The 22,903-nt window shown below is 52.6% G+C and overlaps 1 protein-coding gene across 1 annotated transcript in view; it reads right to left on the reverse strand.

Annotated features, from left to right (window-relative positions):
* Positions 1 to 992: 992 nt before the first annotated feature.
* Positions 993 to 22,903, reverse strand: part of PLPPR5 (phospholipid phosphatase related 5) — a 42,504-nt gene continuing 20,593 nt past the window's right edge. The window contains exons 4-6 of the mRNA XM_070395740.1: positions 14,349 to 14,525; positions 12,128 to 12,247; positions 993 to 1,764 (exon numbers count right to left, since the gene is read on the reverse strand). Coding sequence (XP_070251841.1) covers positions 1,732 to 1,764; positions 12,128 to 12,247; positions 14,349 to 14,525 — 330 coding nt within the window. The 3' untranslated portion in view covers positions 993 to 1,731. The remainder of the gene's footprint in view (positions 1,765 to 12,127; positions 12,248 to 14,348; positions 14,526 to 22,903) is intronic.

The following is a 22,903-nucleotide window of genomic DNA, read 5'->3' on the forward strand; positions in this document are numbered from 1 at the left end:
GCTGGGCTGAGGGGACCCCCCCCCCCCCCGAGTGCACAAATTTTTGTGCACCGGGCCTCTAGTATCATATAACTTAAAATCCACATTTCATTGCAATGCATTAGAAGTAAGCGCCGGCTGATTACATGCCATTCACTAAATGTCAGGATTTGTTTGTTTAAGATATAGGCCATTCAATAAAGAAAGAGGCATTTACTCAATCAGAAAAGTGCTAAGTTGGGGTTTTTAAATTAGGACGGGCTAAGGTTCGGCCGGATTGCAGAACAAAGACAGCAGGATTTCGATCAAGACCAAGCCCGTGGAGGGGAAGGGCCTTGCCCTCTGTGGTCCTTTGAATTATAATTATAAACACCTGCAAAGGGCCATGGCGCCGCTGAGCTATATCTTTCACGACTGCACATGCGCACAGTCTGGAGGCCACGTCTCACGCTGTCTTTGAACCATGCGTGTTCACATGTGAGGTGGATGCATCCTAGCAGTTATAGGGCGTTATTTGCACCCCTTTTCAACTTGGAATCACAGCAGACACATTTGCCTATTGCTACACAATGTGCATAGCCATTATCTGAATGACCACATGCTAGTAATAGATATTCCGTGGGCTCGCACCGTGAGTCCGGCCCCTGCTGCTGTGGCTGCACGTGGCTTCTGAGGTCACACGGACCACGCTGCCGCCACCACCGTTGAGATATTCGGTCCCGTTGCTTTTGGAGGCACCCGATCCATGATTCTCATCACTGATGTGTCTGTCTCTCTCTCCCTCTCCTTTCCTCTCTGAAGTCAATGAAAATATATTTTTAAAAGTTACGTGGGAACTTGATTAGTAAAAAGCCTAAGAACGGAGCCTCTGACCCGTCCTGAGATGCGGCCGTCAACGGGAAAGTGCTCAGGACGTCGGGCCATCGCCGGCCTCGGCCCCGCAGCCGCCCGGCCCGCTGCCCCATTCAGAAGCCACACGGCCACAGCCACACCACAGCCGTCAGGAACCAGAGTCCAAATAAATAGCTTTTAATTATGATACATTACTTATTACAGTACAAATTGGCATCTCCCCCTTCAAAAGCAGAAGCACCAGTCTTAGAAGGTACAGAATGAGTGGTATTTTCAGGGAACTAGAGCGTAATACTGTGTGCAAACAGGATTTTCGTAGAGAACAAGACCTTCTAGAAGTAAAGCCGTGTCGCACACTGAGCTCTGCTAGGGCGGCGGTCACGTCATGCGGACGAAGAAAGTAAAGACCCCCATGACGCTGGAAGTCCACGTCACAGGAAAGATGGCCAACCGCGGAGGGGGGGCCTCCTCTCCAGCTTTTTAACGTGGAAAGTTAAAAAGCGTGACTAGCCCCGAAGGGAGGGATTGGTCAGACAGATCTGACTCGTGTCTGTAGCGGTTTCTTTTCCCTTAGCCCCCGGGATTCTGTGAGAACTCAGGTGGGTGTTTTCTTTCAGAATGAAGGGGCTCGCCCGGGCCTCCCGCGTTAACTGAACACCTACTCTGTGCGAGGCTGTGTCGTAGGTGCCGCCGGGGACCCGGAGAAGAGAGACACGGCCCTGCCTTTGAGGAGCTCACAGTCTAGTGGGGGAAACGGACACGCTGACACGGACGTGAAACTTATAGAAATCATTAGACAACTTGAGAAACTCCTTTCGCAGTCGGACAAACTTTGGGTGTTAGGAATGGACGGTGAAAAGGGACGACGTCCAGTGCAGGGAAACCCCAGCGGCTTCCGTATCATGTGACTTCCGCGAAGGCGGTGATGTGGTTCTGCAACGAGAAAGGAATCGCAAGATCAGGGTCTGGCCAAGCCTGGCTTCGGCCAGTCCTCAGTGCTTCTGCCAACCATCATTAGCCTCGCAGACATCCACAGCCCGGAGGGGTTTAGGTCGCAAAAGCGCAGCATTATTAAGTTCTATGGATGGTGGCATAAACTCAGCTGCTAATTAGATGTTGTAGTCAACATTCCTTTAAAAAATATATATATATATTTTTATTGATTTCAGAGAGGAAGGGAGAGAGAGATAGAAACATCAATGATGAGAGAGTCATGGATCAGCTGCCTCCTGCACACCCTCTACTGGGGACGGAGCCCGCAACCCGGGCCTGTGCCCTGACCGGAAACCAAACCGATGACCTCCTGGTGCAAGGGGAGATGCTCAATCACTGAGCCACACCAGCCAGGGCTGTCTTCAAGATACTTAATTAACCAAATAAGGGGAAATGTACTGCTCTCTTCAAAATGAACACTGACATGTGGAGGGACATGGCAGAGCGGGACACATTGCTATTCCGCTCTGTGCTGACGGGACGCGGGGCTCCGGCGTTGCTGCTCCCGGGCAGACGGACGGCGCAGACGAGGCGGGCACGTGCTGGCGGACAGAGACCCACTTACACGCCTCGTTTCTGCTGCGGGAGGCCGGCCCCAGACGGCCCTGTCTGCCGTTTACCGCCACCGCCGAATCCTCCCCGCAGCCTTTTGGCTTGTTTTTGTTTTTAATTTTTCCAAGCCCCAGAACTGGGTGCAAGGAACCCTGTGGAACGACTAATATTTAAATGGATTCAGATGTGCAACAGGCCCTCGGTGGCTGCTGAAACATCACAACACAAAACGGCTCTGACATAACTAATCAGGCCACCTCCAGGGGGCGTCTAGATCCAAGGCGAGTGACAGCCCGGGCACCAGCAGCCGCAGGAAAACAGGTGTGACCCTCACATGACCCGTTTGGAACGCTTCTCAGAGTGGCTGCGTATTGACTGTAAGGCACAGGCACCCTACAAGGAATCCTGTGTGATGGATGCACGCCAAGAGGTGCCTCCTGTGGGTGGAGCTTTTTTCAAATTCAAGTGTAAACTGTTTACTTAGAACATTTTTTAAAAAGGTGTGTGAAGAGCCCGGCCGGCGTGGCTCAGTGGCTGAGCGTCGACCTAGGAACCAGGAGGTCAGGGTTCAATTCCTGGTCAGGGCACAGGCCCGGGTTGCGGGCTCCATCCCCAGTGTGGGGCGTGCAGGAGGCAGCTGATCAATGACTCTCTCTCATCATGGATGTTTCTCTCTCTCCCTCTCCCTTCCTCTCTCTCTCAAATTAAAAACAAAAAGCATAATAAAGAATGTTGGCCCGGCTGGCGTGGCTCAGTGGCTGAACATCGATCGACCTATGAACCAGGTCATGGTTAGCTTGATTCCCGAGCAGGGCACATGCCAGGGTTGCCGGCTCGATCCCCAGTGTGGGGCGTGCAGGAGGCAGCCGATCCGTGATTCTCTCTCATCATTGATGTTTCTGTCTCTCTCTCCCTCTCCCTTCCTCTGTGAAATCAATAAAAATACAGTGGGGCCTTGACTTACGAGTGTCCCGACTAACGAGTTTTTTGAGATACCAGCTGTCTCTCAGCCGATTTTTTGCATTGAGTTGATGGCGTAATTTGAGTTAACGAGCTCCTTAACGAGCTCGGTCTCGGAATGAATTAAACTCGTAAGTCAAGGCCCCACTGTATATTTTAAAAAGTGTGTGTGAAGAAGTGAAAATCCCTTTCCACTGGCGGTGGGCCTGTCCAGTCACAACGAGCAGGCTATGCCAACAGCTGCCCAGGACATGATTCCCCGGGTTGGACCCTGGAGAAAAACAGTCCGTGAAAACCAGGCGCCAGCCCGCATGTCCCTCCAGACAGAGCCGTGGGAACACGGTGTCCCGTGAGGAAGGCCTGATGGGGACGCGGGGACCCCGCGGCCTCTCTCTGCGTGTCCCCGTGCTTCCGCTACAAAAGCTCGGGCTGACTCGAGGACACGAGACCTGGCCCCGGTGTCTACGGCACGAGGATGGAACGAATGCCCCGAGCAGGGCAGACAGTCCGTCACCGGCTCACTCCGCCGGCCTCAGAGGCCCCGGCCCCCGTGAGCTGAGACCGGGCATCGGATACGGGGTTTCAGGACGAAGCTGGCCGGGGCGTCACCATCCGGGCAGGACCCCGCCGACAGGACCTGCTGGAAAGTGGCTAAGAAAAAAACCGCGGCAAGGTGGGAGGTGAAGGGCGAGGCAGGGGCAGTTAAAAAGGAAGGAAAGGAGTTAGAAACAGAAGATAAGAAAGGACATGGACGGCACTCGGAAAGCCTGGGTGTCGGGTCCCCTGGGCCGAGGTCTGAAGGGCCTGCGAGGCTCATTACATTTGCCGAAGGCGATGCTGAGCGCAGGGGACAGCCACGACCTGGGAGGGAGGAGCAGAAATAGGAAAGGAGCGGAATGAGGCAGGAAAAGTATCGGAAACGCAGGGCAGGGCGGGTGCAGAGGCGAAGGCAAGGAAGAAGCAATGCGCTCTGGCTGGTGTGGCTCAGTGGAGAGAGCATCTGCCCGCGGATGGCAGGGTCCCAGGTTCCATTCCGGTCGAGGGCCTGGACCTCAGTTGCAGGCTCCATCCCCGACCCCGAGGCGCGTGCAGGAGGCAACCAGTGGATGTGTCTCTCTCACATCGATGTTTCTCTCTCTGTGTGTCTCTCCCTCTCCCTTCCACTCTCTCTAAAAATCAATGGAAAAGTATCCTCGGGTGAGGTGAACAGCAACGACCACAAAGAATGTGCACTGTGACCGTGTAAATGATCATCTGCACCCGGACCCGCTGAGGGGGGACGCGGGTGCTAATAACACAGAGACAACAGGCCTCAGGGAGACCGTCCCAGACAGGGACATGTCGTCACCGGAGAAATAAGTCCTTGAACGTGTAACTGAGCTCCGGAGTGCTGAGCTCAGTCTGGCCTTTAAAATCATGTTTCAGGCCCTAGCTGGTGTGGCTCAGTGGGTAGAGCGTCGGCCTGTGGACTGAAAGGTCCCGGGTTCGATTCTGGTCAAGGGCACATGCCCGGGTTGTGGGCTCGATCCCCAGTAAGGGGACGTGCAGGAGGCAGCCGATCAATGACTCTCTCTCATCATTAATGTTTCTCCCTCTCTCCCTCTTCCTTCTTCTCCCTTCCTCTCTGAAATTGATAAAAAAATATATTAACAGCCGAAACCGGTCTGGCTCAGTGGAGAGAGCGTCGGCCTGCGGACTGAAGGGTCCCGGGTTTGATTCCGGTCAAGGGCATGTACCTGGGTTGCGGGCACATCCCCAGTGGGGGATGTGCAGGAGGCAGCTGATCGATGTTTCTCTCTCATCGATGTTTCTAACTCTCTATCTCTCTCCCTTCCTCTCTGTAAAAAATCAATAAAATATATTTTAAAAAAATATATTAACAAAATAATAAAATAAAACCATGTTTCGGTGACCACTCGAGCTTCCTCTCGCTGCCCCAAACCCTGTGCTTCTGCTGAGTCATTACCAGGTTAAACTGCAGGGCACTGACTACATTTTCAGGCCCAGGGCCCTGGAAAAACGCCTGCTTTTTTGCAAACAGCACTATTTCCTTTTCACATCACACTTAGGTGCTTTTATTGTTGTTTTATTTTATTTTTTAGAGAAAGAGGAAGGGAGAGGGAGAAAAAAACAATGATGCAAGAGAGAAACATCGATCGGCGGCCGCCTGCACGCCCCCTACTGGGGGTCGAGCCTGCAACCTGGGCAGGTGCCCTGACGGGAGTGGAACTGGTGACCTTTCGGTGCCTGGGACGATGTCCAACCCACTGAACCACACCGGCCAGGGCCACACTTAAGGTTTAGCCTCTGGGATGAGAGGGATCCTGCTCCCCGGCCTCTCTGTTAAAGGTGGTCGTTCGCAGAGAGACAAGCAGATGAAAACACAACATGGGGGTGACAGTGCCAGGGAAGAGCCATTACGGGGGAAATGGAATCACGCGTTCCAAGTACATGGCAGGGATGTGCAGATCGCACGGGGCCATCTGTCCATGAATCTCACCATCCAGCGCCAACGCAGCCCCCACAGCATGCAGGGGCTGGGCTGATTATCTCAGTCGGCTTTACAGATGAGATGGATTCCCCTCCGGCCGGGGGTGGCTCTCCCTGGCGGGATCAGAGGAGGGACAAGCCACTGACTCCCAGTCCTCACGGTCCATGAGGCCATGACTGCCGCACAGCCGTCACATCGGCGAGGAGCACAGGCGCCTGCCCTGACCGGCCCCGACAGAGGCCTCGCTGCCGGGCAGGCAGGGGCGCGCCCGCTCGGTCCCCACCAGCACCTTCTCGGCAACAAGAGACAGGACTGCATGTGACGCTCCCAGGTCACCCGTGTCGGGAACGGGCTCCCGGGCACACAGGGTGCCGAGGGGTCTCTCCTTCTAATCCGGCTGAACCCATATGTTGCAACCGTCGATCTTATTAGTAGAGAACAGTGCAAACACGCAGTAGGCCACGCAAACACTCATGCAGGGAAGCACGTAGTTCAGAGCCACGAGAAGAAGTGGTCAGCGATGGGGTGTCCCCCCAAATGCACACCCACTTTAATGCTCCACCGATGTTTCTCTTTTCAGATCGAATGCACTGGAATGAGAAAGTATTCAAAATGTGCACACATTTTTGGGGGGACAGCCTGCGTGTCATTCATCAGTTCGATGACTGCTTTTGCCGACACAGTCAGAGGCCTGGGGTGCAGGTGGCAGGCGGGAGCCAGAGCTGAAGACGGGAAAGCGCTGCCCCCTCAGAAAGCACCGCCCAAGTTCACAGCAAGTCCATGAGCCAAATACCGAACCCGGTCCCTGAGGGCAGAGCACAGGCAGGGCCAGCACCTGCCCCGAAAGCAGCCCCCAGAGCCTTCCGTGTGGCAAGTGCCGAGGGCTAGGCAGCACGCCAACTTCTGAAGCTCTACGCTCTACGTGAAATCTGTATCTCAGCCCTGCTGGGGTGGCTCAGTGGATAGAGCCTCGGCCTGCGGACCAAAGGGTCCCGGGTTCGATTCCGGTCAAGGGCACATGCCCAGGTTGTGGGCTCAATACCCAGTAGGGGGCATGCAGGAGGCAGCCATTCAATGATTCTCTCTCATCATCGATGTTTCTCTCTCTCTCCTTCCATCCTCTCTGAAATCAATAAAAATATATTTTAAAAAATAATCTGTATTTCACTCTTTGGTGAGTTCAGACAACACTGCCATTTACTGATGACACACACGTGGGGGTGACTTGCCTCCAGACAAGGCATGTCATTGGCGGTTGTTCATCTGCCTTTGGAAAAATAGGGGAAAAAAAGAGCAATTCATGTAGGAAAACAAGTAAAGCCATTCTAGCCCAGCCAGCGTGGCTCAGTGGTTGAGCATCGACCTATGAACCAGGAGGTCACGGTTTGATTCCCGGTCAGGGCCCAGGCCCAGGTTGCAGGCTCAATCCCCAGTGGAGGGCGTGCAGGAGGCAGCCGATCCATGATTCTCTCTCATCATTGATGTCTCTATCTCTCTCCCCCCTCCCTTCCTCTCTGAAATCAATCTATATATATATAACACAAAACAAGAAGAGCCATTCTAGCAAGGGCTGTTGGGTGGAGGGATGCTAAGCTCCGCTCGTGCGTGCAAACGCAGTGGGAAAATGAAGCCTGTTTGGAAGATAACCGAGAACAAAGACTGAGGACCCAGATCCCTTTGGGAGCCGTGGCCCTGCCCAGAGGGACGCGTTTTCTGTATTTGCCGGAGCTCTGCAGCTCAGCTCCAACCCCAGTGCGCTCGGCGCACCTACGTTTATTGCCTTAATCGGAGGTGTTCGCGGCGGCTCATCCCCAGGACCCAGCCGAAGAGCCGAGCGAGACAGTCCTTCAAGGGCCGCCCCTGCGCGTGCTCTTCGCCGCCCTCGGCAGGTTGGCCTCGGGACACCTAGGAAAGGTACCACAGCCATTACTTCAGTGCCCGTCGGTGTCGGCTCACTCAGCTGGACAGAGGCCGAGTCTGCCGCTCCCGGCTGCTCCCATGTTAGGCCCAAGGCTGAGGTTAGATACGGCCCCAGGTTCCTGCCCTTCCAGAGGCTCAGAAGCAGCCTTTGCGTTGGAACAGGGGGCTGTCAGCCCGTCGGCGTAGGTTTGGGGCCTAAACAGAAGCCGGGATCTGTGTGTCAATGTCTTCCATTCAAGGACTCAGTCCTCAGCTCCCGTGTGAGGAAGCTGGGTGGCAGGTGGGCTTCAGCGTGTTTGCATGTGGGCCCCTAACCACAGAGTGTTCACAAGCAACGCAGCCCCTCAGAGACCCGGCTCTCGCATCTGTGCAATGGGAAGAAGACCATTTACATGGTGTTGTTTTTTTTTAATTAAGAGAAAATGAGATTATATATATATATACACAAAGGTCCTGGTCTTCCCAATCATCTCATTATAGTCGTCAGTCAAAGCCACAGAAATAGCCTGACCAGCGTGGCTCAGTGGTTGAGCATCGATCTAGGAACCAGGAGGTCCCGGTTCGATTCCCCGTCCGGGCACATGCCCGGGTTGTGGGCTTGACTCCCCAGTGTGGGGCGTGCAGGAGGCAGCCGATTCATGATTCTCTCTCATCATTGATGTTTCTATCTCTCTCTTCCTCTCTGAAATTGATAATATATATATATATATGGCCAAAGAAACAAAATATTAGATAACAAATAGATAAAATCATGGAGATTTTTTTAAAAAAATGGGTTGGAATGTTACAATTCTGCAAGTTTACAGATCTAGTGGACACACTTTCACCCCAAGTACATCTTATACGGTTGCTACAAACCCATCTGGGGGCAGAACGGAGCTGGGTGGATGGAAGGCCATGGGGACTGTCTGCCTGTCTGTCTGCCCCGTGCCCAGCGCTGCTTCCGGTCCTGCTCCTCACAGAACACACAGCGTTCACCCCGAACTATAGAGCGTCCGAGTCCTGAGGAGCGTCTGGCCCCAGGGTTTGGGGATGAGGAGTTGCGGTCCCGTCATTAAATGAACGAGTTACTGCTGGGCCTTGACCTCGGATCCCCGTTCCCTGGGGAAAGGAGCCCTGGCTGCTCGTGGAACCACCGGGAGCTTTACCAAGACACGGACGCTTCTCCTGGGACTTGGGCTTAATTGGTGTGAAGGCGGCCGGGGCCCTGGGCTTCGAAAAGGCTCTCCAGGCGGCTGTAACGCGCAGCCGATGTTCAGACCCACCGTCTCAGCTCTGCAGGCCCCGGGCCCTGGCGGCAGTTGGCTCTGGACCCAAATCACCGGTGCTGCCTGGTGCCAACCAGACCCCCAGGCCCACTGGGTCAGAACCGTTCAGCGCGCCGTGGCAGCCGGACCGACGGGGAAGCGTCCCTGGGACCGTGCGTGCGGGAGCAGAGGGAGCGAGGAGGGCGGGGAGTCTCCACGAGTCCCTGGCGGGTGTGCGCTGCCAGCGACTTCTTCCTCCCGCATCCTGTGGTCGCCTCCCTGACTGATGGCTGCAGGGGCCCGAGAACCCGAAGGTGCAGTCAGCAACCCGGTATTTATTCCCTCCAAAGAGATGAGAAAGATGGTTTGTGCTCAAAGCTAACGTACTGAAAAGACGCTTTCATAAAGGCCTGTTCGATAACGTTGGAAAAAACCTGGCTTTTCATGTTTTGCGGAGCGTGTTGTAATGTAGAGACAGTGCGGAGAAATAAATACTGATCGGGGAGAGCACACACAGGGAAAACGACGCGGCAGCCGTGTGCGCGTCCTCCTAACCCGAGTGCTGGCGCCCGTTGGGATGTTTAACTCCCCTTTTCAATGGACTCTTTAAAGCGAAATGAAATGAGACAAGTGAGAGCCGAGCTTGATGGACTGCGAATACCTTTCGTAAGTGCTCGGAGCTCAGGCTGAGGAAGGCTGCCGAAAACACCAGGAGACTTAGCTCCCCTAACTATTCCAACATCTGATCCCTAATAAAGCTGTTTTGACAAGCTCCTCTGGAACGTTTACGTACAGTCAGCAGCTCTGTAAAACAAAGATTTGCATCCTAGGAAAGCAAACACATCTTAAGTGGATTCCCACACGTGTTCGTGCCAACCTGCTGAAACCTCAGAGGGACTGATCCCAGAGAGCAAAGTCATGGCTAATCATGTCTGTCTGGGCAAGAAACCACAGGGTTGTTTTGCTGTTGCCATGACACTAATCTAGGCGGCACTTTTTGCTATAAGATTTCCTGCCATATGCTCTATGTATGGCATAGACAATCTGCATAAACCTTCAAGTCCACGAAATAGCACTATGGGGTATCCTAGTCTGAAATACAACGAAAATCCTACTAAGGGAATCATTCGTTTTACAGGAGGGAGCTACCTTGATTTAAGCACCAACTGTGTGGCCATGGTTTATTTGTGCTCTGTCATTTCAAACAATCTATATATACAAAAGGCTAATATGCAAAGTGTCCCCTCAGGAGTTCAACCGGGAGACAGGGAGTTCGATTGCTCGCTATGATATGTGCTGACCACCAGGGGGTGGCATGGAATGAAGGGAGGCCCTGGCCAGCAGCTGGAAGGCCCCGGTCGGCCCTGATGGCTGGTCAGGCCAGGGACCCTACCCACGCACGAATTTCGGGCACCAGGCCTCTAGTTACCCTATAAAGGAACCATAATCGTATCCATTCTTTTCAGGTAAGGAGAAGAGGAGGAATTCGTCTGATTCTGCTTAGTCATTATGTAGCCAAGCCAACCTTCCAACCCGGGACTGCCGGCACCTGCAAAAGGCTGGCTCCCCACGCCCCACCCCCTCGCTCTGCCGAACCTTCCGCTCAGGTTTCACCTCGACCCCTGTGATGTTCTAACCTTCAAAACGGTCCATGCGTTTGCTTCTCTGGGTCAGTGCGAGTCCCCTTAGAATGTTCCTAGCCCTGTCATTTCCCTCCACGGTGGCCATGGGAACGAAACATGGTAATGTCCACCCGTGACTGCACGCACTCATGGCACCTCCAGCTTTGGGGAGCCGTCCTCACTGCTCGCCACCTGCCTTCAGGTGGCGCCACTCTCAGTCACGGGGTGCTCTTACACGCACAGCATCTTGGGTAGTCAGGTTGGTACAGAGCCCCTGACCACAACTACAAGGCTGCAATTTGCAAATTATTCCTAGCATTAGCTCCCCTGTCTTGTCATTGGCAGGGGGGACTTCCCTTTGTTTCAGTTTGATCACCTAAACCCAAGAAAAAAATTATTTTCTTGAAAAGTGGTATTTCCTATACCACTGATTTACCTCTCAGCATTATCCCAAAGTAGCCACACGTGGCCACAGTGGCCTGTTCTAATTGCCCAATAAAACTCTGTAGATATTAATTCTCTTCATTGATTGGAATTATTTCATGTTCTATCAGATCCCATCCATGGCTTATATTTATTTTTAAATATTTTTGGGATGAGAATGTCCCTCCCCTTCGATTTTCTGTACGGCATCCGTTGACATCAATGAGGCACACGCATGCGCTCTTGACAGGTGCTCGCCTGTGCAGAACTGAATGTCACCTTAAAGGGAGGACGAGTGGGGGCAGGAGAGAAAGGCCACACGTGCCCAGTGCTTTGCTGCTGCCGTGACCACAGCCTGACCCCCGAGGGTCCTGGGTGAACGTCACGTACCCCTTGCCATTAGTTCTGGGCAAGAGAACCCTCTGCAGGGCAGACAGGAAAATGCAGTGGGTGGAAGGGCAGAGGGTGAAAGGGCAGTAGGTGAAAGGGCAGCGTGATTCTTGGGGGGCGATGGGGTAGTTTTCTCAGTGCCCCTGCCACGAAGCTGGTCATTTTCCACGGCGAGCCACTGAGCTGGTTCAGCTGACCCTGCTGTGGCTGCCCCGAAACGCACCTCCCAACCGCCTGCTGCCCGCAGCCTTGCCGACCACCTAAGGGCCGACGAACATGTTTTCTATGTTGTGCAGCATACACTGTTCTTTTACCACACGGTGAGCTGGAGAAGAGAAAGTGATACTAAGAAAACCCTAGAAAGAGAAAACACACTTCCTGCATTTGCGGAGAAAACCTGCACACGAGTGGAGCTCGAACCCACCTTGTTCACGGGCCGCCTGCCGCGGAGCGTGGGAGAGCGGACCATGTTTTCGGAGAAGAGAGCGTCTTCCCCAGCACAGCCACCCATCACTTGCCTCACGGAGGCCCACCCCCAGCGTGCCCCCAGGAGCTCCGCACAGCCCAGTCCCCGCTTCTCAGCTGGTGGCACGGGTGTGGGAAGCGACCATGGTGACGCTGGGGACTAGTCACTCCTTCGCTCCAGGAAACAATCACATCTCGGAATTTAAACTTCTTGTCACCGGAACAAACCTTACCTTTTCCAACGGACTCTCCACCCGCGGGATGCTGATCATCGGCGCGTGCGCCAGGTCCGCCACGCGGGCGTGCTCGCTCTCGGGGTGTCTTCCCCTGAAGTTACTCACCACGCACACGACCTGGCATTTCAGAAAAAGCTGCCGTTAACGCAAAGCCAGGCCCTCCTGACAATGACCCTGAGTAGCTCCATAAACCTAATCCTAATAATAATGTATTAAAATTACTTGAATATTAAGTGTATATGACTTTGCACCAGACTTATCTTGTATAAATTTGAAATAGTTACTCTGGTGCGTGTGTGTTCAAGAAAACCCATCAATTACTATTAGCTCAGGCCTGGGGTACCAGTTAGTGGTTGAGCATCGACCTATGAACCAGGAGGTCACGGTTCGATTCCTGCTCAGGGCACAGGCCTGGGTTTCGGGCTCCATCCCCAGTGGGGGGGGGGGGGGGGGGGGGTGAAGGAGGTAGCCGATCCACGATTCTCTCTCATCATTGACGTTTCTATCTCTCTCTCTCTCCCTCTCCCTTCCTCTCTAAAATCAATAAAAATATATTTTTAAAAAATACGTAGCTCAGTTAATCATGACAATTTTCTGATTCCAAAACGTTCATTAAATTAGTTAACAGTCCATGCGCAAATGAATCCAAAAATAACATCGTAACCTAATAAAAATGCATAGCAAGCTGACCTTTCCCAGCGTGGCTAACCTACAACTTAATTTAAATGCTAACTACGTCCCCTTGCTTCAAGGTCAGCACTCCTCAGAAAACCCCTTCCGTGGCCCTCGGCTTCCACAGCGGCCTCTCAGTGAGCCAGGCTGTTGTCTCTGATCGTGTTCTCGGCGTTTCCCCAGCAGCTCCAGGGGCTGCTCCTGAGCTAGACCTTTATCCCCCCAATAAAGCTGGCCCTGTGCGGGGGTGGAGCCCAGAGACGACAGGGCCTCGCGCTGAGGGTCAGGCTTCGGGCTCTGGCTGGCCTGGGTGACGTCCTGGGATCTCTGGGAGATGCCTTTTGTCTTGTTTTGTTTTGTTCACTGTGAACCGGCTTCACTATGGAGAGTGAGGCCGGACCCCAGCTTCCACGAGGCTGGTGGGTCTCTCGGGGGGCAGGAGGGATCCGTCTCCCCGGGGCTGGGGAGTCAGAGGGATGACATGGGAGGAAAAGCGGCACAGGGTGCGCGCCGGGGACGGGACCCCTTTACACAGGGCGTCCCAGAGGGCGGCCTCTTTAACGTGCCTGGCACGTCGGTCCGCTGAACGAAAGGGCTCAGGCAGCTGGGCGCCTCGCACGCGGCTGGTGCCCAGGTGGGGTGTTCCCTGGCAAAGGTGGGAGGGAGCAGAGGTGACCGTGAGGGGCAAGTGAAAGGAAACCGAACTGAACGAAAGGGCGAAAGTGCGTCTTACAGGGCGTCACCGCGGAAACAGGTTGTGATTGACAGTCGGCCCAGCTTGCCGTCTGGGCGAAATGTCAGAAGCCGGGCAAGTCCATTCCCAAAGTCCATTCCCAGCAGCCGGAAGCTACGAAGCGCTCCAGGGAGATCCCCAACGAGGAGCGGTGCTCAGGCCGTGGCCAGGCCCCTCGGGTGCTCTCCAGCCCCCCCCCAAGCTGCTGGGGGGCACCTGGCCTTGGGAACATGGGGTGTTGGTCACTGGAGGGACCCAGGCCCTGTCACCAGGGAGGGTCACCGGGTGGGGAGACTGTGGCTGGGACAGGTGCCCGTGGAGGCTGCTACGCTGAGGCCCAGGGGCACCTACCCTAGTGGCAGGCTCCATCCCCGGCCCTGGTCGGGGCGCGTGAGGGAGGCAACCCGTCGATGTGTCCCTCTCACATCGATGTTTCTCTCTGTCTCTCCCTCTCCCTCCACTCTCTCTAAAAAAATCAATGGGCCCTAACCGGTTTGGCTCAGTGGATAGAGCATCAGCCTGTGGACTGAAGGGCCCCAGGTTCGATTCCGGCCAAGGGCACATGCCCAGGTTGCGGGCTGGATCCCCAGTAGGGGGCGTGCAGGAGGCAGCCAATCAATGATTCTCTCTCATCATTGATGTTTCTAGTTCTCTCTCCCTCTTCCTTCCTCTCTGAAATCAATAAAGAAATATTTTTTAAAAAATCAATGGGAAAATACCCTCAAGGGAGGATTAACAACAATCAACTCCCCCCCCCCCCCCCGCCCCCCCCCCCCGTGCTCTCTCGGTAACTCTGCCCCTATCTGCACTCACCAGGAACACGGCGATCGACGTCCCCACCAGGAAGCCCGCGATCACGTCCGACCAGTGGTTCCGGTGCTCGGCGACTCTGTTGAGGCCGGTGAGGAAGGCCGAGCACAGGAGGCCCAGGCACAGGACGGGCTTCGCGAGGCGCGTGCCCTTGGCTTTGACGGTGCTGGTGATGTACATCTGAAACACAACGGGACCGGGTCCGAGCACGCCTCACATGCGTGTATGTGCACGCATGTTTACAGGCGAGCACACGCCTACGGGGTCAACACTCACGACGCTTCAGTAATCTTTTGAGGGATGTTTCTTAAAAAAGTAGAATTTAAGGGCAGTGGTTATTTAGTTTTACTCGCCCGCAATCTACTAACAGCTAATTCTTCTGTAATACATTCATCGTTTAGGAGCCCCGAGCTCAGCCATGCCAGTGACCTTGTGTCTAAGCATTCAAGGCTCTTGTTTTATCTGAATTTACATTTTAGATCAATATTGTTAGCAGGGGAACACTGAGGAAGACGTGTTCTTTTTTATTTTCATTTTATTTGAGAGAGAGAGAGAGAAACATTGATGTGAGAGAAACAAAATCAAAACTTGTGCCCTGACCAGTTTGGCTCAGTGGATAGAGCATCGGCTTGCAGACTGAAGGGTCCCAGGTTCGATTCCAGTCAAGAGCATGTACCTTGGTTGCGGGCACATCCCCAGGAGGGGGTGTGTAGGAGGCAGCTGATGGATGTTTCTCTCTCATCAATGTTTCTAACTCTCTATCCCTCTCCCTTCCTCTCTGTAAAAAATCAGTAAGATATATTTTTTAAAAAACTTGTGAATATAGTCATTAAAAAGTAAAATGGAGCAAATTTTTACTACGTAGTTAGTACTTTAAAGAAGGAATTTAAGGTTCAACGCAGTGCCAATATTTGTTTTATGTTGCTATCTGATATTGTAAAATGACTTTAAATTTTATTGGCCACAATTAGGACAACATAGGAAGTTAAATACAAGCAGAAAATGTCAGCTAAAAACAAAACAAAACAGTGAGCAGGTGTGTACACCTTTGGTGTGTTCACGTATGCAAAACAGTGAGCAGGTGTGTCCATCTCTGGTGTGTTACATATGCAAGAAGAACATGTCAGCTGATTGTAGTGAGTGGCATGTCCTCCAGTGGCCAACACGACTCTCAGGAGAAACTCGGTCCTTCCCCTAATTGGATGGATTCTGTAGCGCAAATGCTCATCCTTTAACTCATGTTACTATGGAAACCAATCCGCTGACTGCAAGGGGAGGAGTCAGTTGTTATTCAAGTCAAGGTGAGGTGATTATAAAAGAGATGCTCTGACATTTCAATATGTTTTTAGGGTGTTGATGTCAGTAGTGGCTGATACTGATCATACAGACTCAGAAACACACTTGCCTATGGTCCTGAGTTGCATAAAAAACACATTTGCCAGTCCTGGCCGGTGGCTCAGTTGGTTAGAGCATCATCCCGATATGTCAAGGTTGCGGGTTCGATCCCCGGTCAGGCCACATACAAGAATCAACCGATGAGTGCATAGATAAGTGAAACAACAAATCAGTATTCCTCTCTCTTTCCCTCTCTAAAAATAAAAACATTTGCCTAAGAGAGGAAACGAAAGTCAATGCTTAACTTTTCCGTTCCTAGCAGCCATTTTAGAAGGCTATGAAATTCAGCAATTATCTTCTCTCTTATTGTTGGTTGTTTCTGTTTTTTGTTTTTTCCTGGGCACCGTTTGCAGCCCTGTTGGCTGCCAGAAGAGGCTGTCTGAATATTAACAGCCCATGTGACAGAAAGCTTCTATCTCGCCAACTTGCAGCCCATCTATCCCAGGTACCAATCCTCTAGGGAAAAAATAAAGGCTGATGGTCTGCATCTGGGCCTCCGACCTCTGATGGCGGGTCAGCCCCGGGGAGAGCTGAGTCATTCCTGGGGGTGAGGGCACGGGAGGGGGCACAGGAGGAGGCGAGAAGGAGAAGACCCCGCTGTCATCCTGAGAGGAAGCCTTAGAGCTCTGCCCACAGGAATAGCAAGGCGAGGACATCGCCACCTCGGTCTCAGTGACGCATCTAATGCCACAGCTCCCTGCTCGGCTCACACACGTGAGCAGGAGGGAGATTGGGCTGCTTGTGGGAGTTTCTTTAAGATAGCGGTGAGGCTGACCAGTAAATTTTTACAGAGAGAAGGAGGGGGAGAGAGAGAGAAAAAAACATCGATGATGAGAGAGAAACAACCATCATCTGCCTCCTGCACGCCCCCCGCTGGGGGGCTGGAAGCCAGAGCATGTGCCCAGACGGGAATGGAACCGAGGACCTCCTGGGGCACGGGGCCCGTTCAGCCAAGGAGCCACAGAGCCAGGCTAACGAGTTCTTATTTTGCACTTCTTCACATCTGTCAGAACTCTAAATGCAAGGGGAAAATTCGGGATTTTTCCCTTACACTGGGCAGCTCTTTGGTGCTTCCTGGGCGCCGATTAGCGGGTCTAATGCTGTTATCTGTAGAGAACGCCTGTTTAACCCTAATGAACAGAAGAGGAAATTACGGCATAGGAATGGAGTAAGTGAGTTGGACACGGGACAGGAATTGATTATTTATGCTCTCTTGGCTTTTAATTCACTTACGAAACCATCTAGGTTAACCAGATGTCAGAATGTAGCTAAAACAAAACCCAAACAGAAGGGCCCAGAAATGCTGCACATTTCGAAAACTTTGTAAAGAAAAGGGAGGCACAAAGTCTCATTGATGTTTTTATGCTGATGTATGTCAGCCGAGATAGTAATCTTTTGGATATAATCTGTCGAAGTAAATTCTTAAAATTAATTTTGACATTTCAAAGCATTTTTTAATGTGACTGCTAGGAAATTAAAAACTACAAACGTGGTCCGTTTTAGGCTTCTATTGGACCATGAGCTTCCTAATTCTGTTGGACGATGCTGACCTAGCCAAGAGCCCTCTCACTTAGAGGAAATTAAAACTATATCTGCTGATATTCAAAAAGCATTGGGCCAGCTGGTCGACTTAATACTATATTATTATTGAAACAATTTTTAGGACACTGGTGTTTTGTCAAACAATGCTTTTCTGTTTCTTTTAAAAAAATATCTATCTGTTCTGTCTATTAACCATATTACTGATTCAACTAGCACAGAATGTTCATGGAGTAGTATCATGGAATTATTTCAAGTTTTCAGAGTTTATCACAGCCTTGTTTTTTCATGTTCCGGTTAACGTAACAGCTGCCTTTTTCTATTTTACTTCATCGAAATGAATCGATGGTTTGGGGGATTTTCTGTGGACCCCCTGTAGGTGCTGAGAGAGTCCACGCTTGGTCAGGGCAGGCCAGGAGGGAAAGCCCGTTTTGGGAGCTTAGCAATCCGGTTCCCATGTCCCCCCACTGGTTAGTTCTGTCAGCTTAGACAAATTACTTCACTTCTCCGAGTCTCAGTTCATATCATTTGTAAGTTAATATGGCAAGAACTGTTTGCATGAGCTCAGGAATCACACAAGGAGTGTAACTTTTCTTACTGTCACGTGGCACCATGAAGATCTTTGCTTCGTGACTAGAGTAAACTTAAAGGTTTAAAATGATAGATTTGGGGCCTAGCAGGTTGCTCAGTGGTTAGAGGTTCGGCCTGAGGACTGAAGGGTCCCAGGTTTGATTCTGGTCAAGGGCATGGACCTCGGTTGCAGGCTCGATCCCAGCCCCACCAGTCTGGGGCGTGTACGGGAGGCAACCGATCAATGTGTCTCTCCCATCGATATTTCTCTCTGTCTCTCCCCCTCCCTTCCACTCTCTCTCAAAATCAATGGAAAAATATCCTCGGGTGAGGATTAACAACAACACAACAAAATAATAAACTAAAATGGTATACCTGGATTGACACTATCTATTTGCTGGAGGAGGAGTAAACCCAACTGCCTAACGTATGGGCGAGGGGATAAAGGGCCTTAGACAGATTATTGTATTTGGAAATCAAGAGTAACCATCCACCCTGGCCGGTGTGGCCCAGTGGATAGAGTGTCGGCCTGTGGACCAAAGGGTCCCGGGTTCCATTCCAGTCAAGGGCATGTAGCTCAGTTACAGGCTCCTCCCTGGCCCGGGCCCTGGTCGGGGCTCGTGCAGGAGGCAACCCATTGATGTGTCTCTCTCACATCAATGTTTCTCTCTGTCTTTCCCTCTCTCTTTTACTCTCCCTAAAATTCAATGGGAAAATATCCTGGGGTGAGGATTAACAACAAAAAAGAGTAACCATCATCTTCTTTGCAACACACTGGAGGGGCACCAACAAAAGGCTACATAATGGTGACCTTCTCCTGCAGGACTTCTCCTGTAGCCGGGATCCTGAATGGTCAGCAGACAGGCGAGAGTCACACGTGGGAGGCCAGTAACAGCCCGCAGTGCTCAGGGCCAGGTGGTCGCGCAGCGAGGATCGGACGGCCCAGGGCCTCGGCTGTCCCAGGACGATGGCCGATGGATGGCTCGGCCGTGAGGAGCAGCCCCTTTAGCGCCCACACGGTTACCTCGTTCCTGCCGCGCGGCCCTGGCTGGCTCCACAAGGCGCCCATTGCTACCCAGTCTGACCCCCTCTCCCTCCCGGATAAATATATTGTCCACGTGGCCCTTCGTCCATCGGCTAGAAGAGTGAGAGCCCTTGGAGGTGGCCTTGTTTGTCATCTATAGAACCGAAAGCCACCCCTAGTCACCATTTAACACGCGTGTTCCAGGCAGCACACAGAAAAGCAAGGACACGTGTAGGTAAACAAGGCTGCTGTCTTATTCTGACGGCGATGCAAGGAGAAGCTATTTGATTCCTCTGACTTTAAGAACCCCATCATCCCGGGACTTCATGTCTGCTGACTAGCAAGTGAGGCACTAAGTGACTAGGTGAAACCATCTGGAGAGCTGGAAAGGCCACACAGACATGCAGTAGGCTGTTCGGTGAACGTAGGAACCGGTTACCGTTAAATTTAAAGGCAAGTGGAGGAAGTAGAGCCGGCAACACTATTGCAACATGCAAATAACACACTGAGGCTTACTCTCAGGGACAGGAAGCTGGAGCTGGAAGGGGAACTACCTTCATGAAGGCCACGTGAGGACACAGGGCCAACAAGTGAAGTGAAGTCTGGTGCTAGGGAGGGAGGTCGAGGCCAGGGCAGGGGTTTGGGGTTCATTTGAAAGGACACGGGTGTGGCAATGAATGAGAGCACCCTTGGGACGGGTAACAGACAGAAGAAGAGAAGGTCACGGACAGACACCTGGTACGTGCCGGCGGACGGCTTTCTGATGTTGCAAGAAGCCCTTTCATGAGGGAGGAAGCAACTTTGGAAAATGCGATGCTCTCATCGTCTTTTTTTTTCCTTTTCTGCCTTCATTTTTGTCGTTAATCCTCCCCCCAGAGGATATGTTTCCATTGATTTTTGGAGAGAGTGGAAGGAAGAGGGAGAGACAGAGAGAGAAACATTGATGTAAGAGAGACACATCGATTGGTTGCCTCCCACATGTGCCCCAACCAGGGCCGGGGACAGAGCCTGCAACTGAGGTACGTGCCCTTGACTGGAATCAAACCCAAGACCCTTCAGGCTGTAAGCCGACGCTCTGTCCACTGAGCCACACCAGCCAGGGCCTCAGAGTCTTCACAAGAGAAACGCTCAGATACAAGTGGGTGACCGCAGGCCTTGGTGTTGGTGAGATGACCCGCCACACAAGGACCCGAGAGGCTCCGGATGGGCTCGCGGGTGGTGGGCGAGGTCTGAGGAGTGGGGGGAGGGACAAAACCCACATCCTGACTAGTTCATAAGGGGAGAAGGAACAAACTAATCTTTCTGGAAGTTTTTGTCAGAAACGGGAGGGTAGCTCCAATCCGTGGAGGACTTCTGGGTGGCTCTTGGCTCTGTTTGCTGACGGCGGGAATCCTAGCGGCCTAAGGAGAGCCTGAGCCGATGGCACACGGGCCTGTGTACGGGAGATGCCGGATGACGATGTTCGGCAAAAGAAAGACAGCGACAAGCATGCGCCAGGCGACGTGCTGAGCACAGCCGGCACTCAGCAGTAACAGCTCATCTTCCTGCATCACGGGAATCTCAGCTCCTGCCTCGGGCAGAGGCGGGCCTGCCTGCTCTGGGAGGGCCTTTGTCCCCGTCCCGGGTTTTCTTTCTTTCAATGGAGGAACCAATGGCCCGACGCAGGCCGAGCTCACAGGAGAAGGTGACCGCCTGTGACAGAATGGACCCGATGCCAAGCAACGCCCTTGATCTTGAGCTGGAGCCTCACTTTAGGAGGCGCTGGGGGACTGAAATGACAGCGCGATGCTGTTTAACTGCACGTGAAGGCACGGGAGCCGCTCGGGGTGGGAATCCGTGTCGGCTCCGGCAGCCAGGACCAAGGCCAGGCGCACAGTGATCTGTCCTTTGAAAAACGGACTCAGGGCCTGGCCGGTGTGGCTCAGTGGTTGAGCGTCCACCTATGAACCAGGCGGTCACAGTTCGATTCTCGGTCAGGGCACAAGCCCGGGTTACAGGCTTGATCCCCGGTGGGTGTGCAGGAGGTGGCCCATCAATGATTCCCTCTCATCATTGATGTTTCTCTCTCTCTCTCTCTCTCTCTCTCTCCCTTCCTCTCTGAAATCAATAAAAATATTAAGAAGTACTTTACTTCTTATAAAGAAAGAAAAACAAACTCAGGCACGTGCCTGGGCCTGGCCGAGATGGCTCGGTGACCCTGGATATCGAATGAGCACACCTTCAGAGCTGCCCATTCTAACCTGGGTCTGTCAGACCCGACGGGGTGGGCTCCACGGAGCGCCCAGCGGCAGTGCCCGGCCACGCTGGCCGGGTGACCATGTGCCAGACACTGCACACTGTAAGCGCAGTCAGGGTAACTTGGAAGCTGTCCTTTTAAGAGCAATTAAAGTTCTCTAGCATCGCCGACGGTGTGCGGAACCTAAGATTAAAAATGAGGAGTCAAGGAATAAAATATGGATTCACTGGAAGTCCAAGCACCATTAAAACCCGGCCGTCACGGCCATTTGTATGACTGGGTGTTTGAGCCCCTCCGCCACCTGGCTGTCAGGGCGCTGGGCGGGACCGTCTGGGCTCCCACTTCTCAGCGGCCTTCCTAACGCGCCCTGTGCGACATCCAGGTACAACCCACCCCTTTTCCTTTTCTTTTTAAAATATATTGTTATTGATTTCAGAGAGAAGTGAGAGGGAGAGAGAGATAGAAACATCCGTGGTGAGAGAGAATCATGGATCGGCTGCCTCCTGCACGTCCCCACACTGTGGATCGACCCCACAACCTGGACAGGTGCCCTTGACCGGGAATCGAACCGTGACCTCCTGGTTCATAGGTTGATGCTCAACCACTGAGCCGGGCTGAAGTTCATTTTACTTTAATCAGGGAATAAACTTTACCCATTTTATATGATAAGAAACACCACGAAGCTAAACTTACATAGTATTCTAATGCCACTCACACTGAATTACAAATTTAATGATGGAGGGTTCAATAACCTTCAGAAAGTTTTCCCCTCCCGGGAAACCGTCTGTATTTGCAGAAATAGGCATAGGGATTTTTTCCCCTAAAAGTCTCAGGAAAGTAAAAGAGGATAAGCCTGCGATCAAATTATCCCCAAACCCTTCAGGAAAGCCAGGTGCTAAGGGAGAGACCCAGTTCCTTCATGTTATTTACTAAACCACAGGGAGAAACACCGGGAGAACATCTCCGGTCCTTACCCACACACTTCTTCCTCCCGAGGCGTGTGTGTGTGTGTGTGTGTGTGTGTGTGTGTTCGTGTGTATGTGTATGTGTGCGTGTGTGTGTGTGTTTGTTTACAGAGCCGCAACCCATGCAGCAGAGCCAGCGCTACCTAAACGCAGGGCACGCCTATTCCCGCCGCCATCACGGAGTCTACTAACTCCCCGCTATTTACCTACTTATCAAACTCCTGGCAAGCATTTTCTGAGACCGTAAATGCTTGAAACACCCCAATGTGTCTATTATAAAGTTCCCCCAAGCTGTCGCTAGGGACGCTGGGAAGAAATATCTGCACGTAGGTTCAAATATAACAGCACAGCCGCCGGTAATGCCCACACTGGCAGCGGGAGTCGGACGGGTTGCCATGGCAGCCTCCCACACGCCCATCGCTCAGGGTGGCAGGGACGAGAGAAGAGCCATTAGCACAGAACAGCACCTATTGTTGAAAAGGCAGCGGTTCCCTTCAGTGTAATTACAGGCAGGAGCCCTGACCTGTGGACTCCACGCTATTTAAGGTTCCTGGGTGTTGGGGCTCCTAAATGCTTCTTCTCTGAAGGTATCTGCCCTCTGAACCCTGGGCCTCCGCCTTCAGGGAGGCTGGGACCGGCGGGGGCAGGAAGGAGGTCACCTGACCACCCACCCGGGGGGCTCAGGGAGGTAGTGCTCCCCTCTCTGGAACCTTCTGAATCATCACTGACGTCAGGACAGTGTGTGGTTTATCCTCATCTGTAACATGGGCATGATGATAGGACACGCTTCAAGGAGCTGTTGTGAGAGCCCAGTGAGTGAGTACAGAGG

This window comes from Myotis yumanensis, unplaced genomic scaffold (assembly GCF_028538775.1).
Source record: "Myotis yumanensis isolate MYYU_CA2020_CCGP unplaced genomic scaffold, mMyoYum1.0.hap1 SCAF_17, whole genome shotgun sequence".
Taxonomy (NCBI): domain Eukaryota; kingdom Metazoa; phylum Chordata; class Mammalia; order Chiroptera; family Vespertilionidae; genus Myotis; species Myotis yumanensis.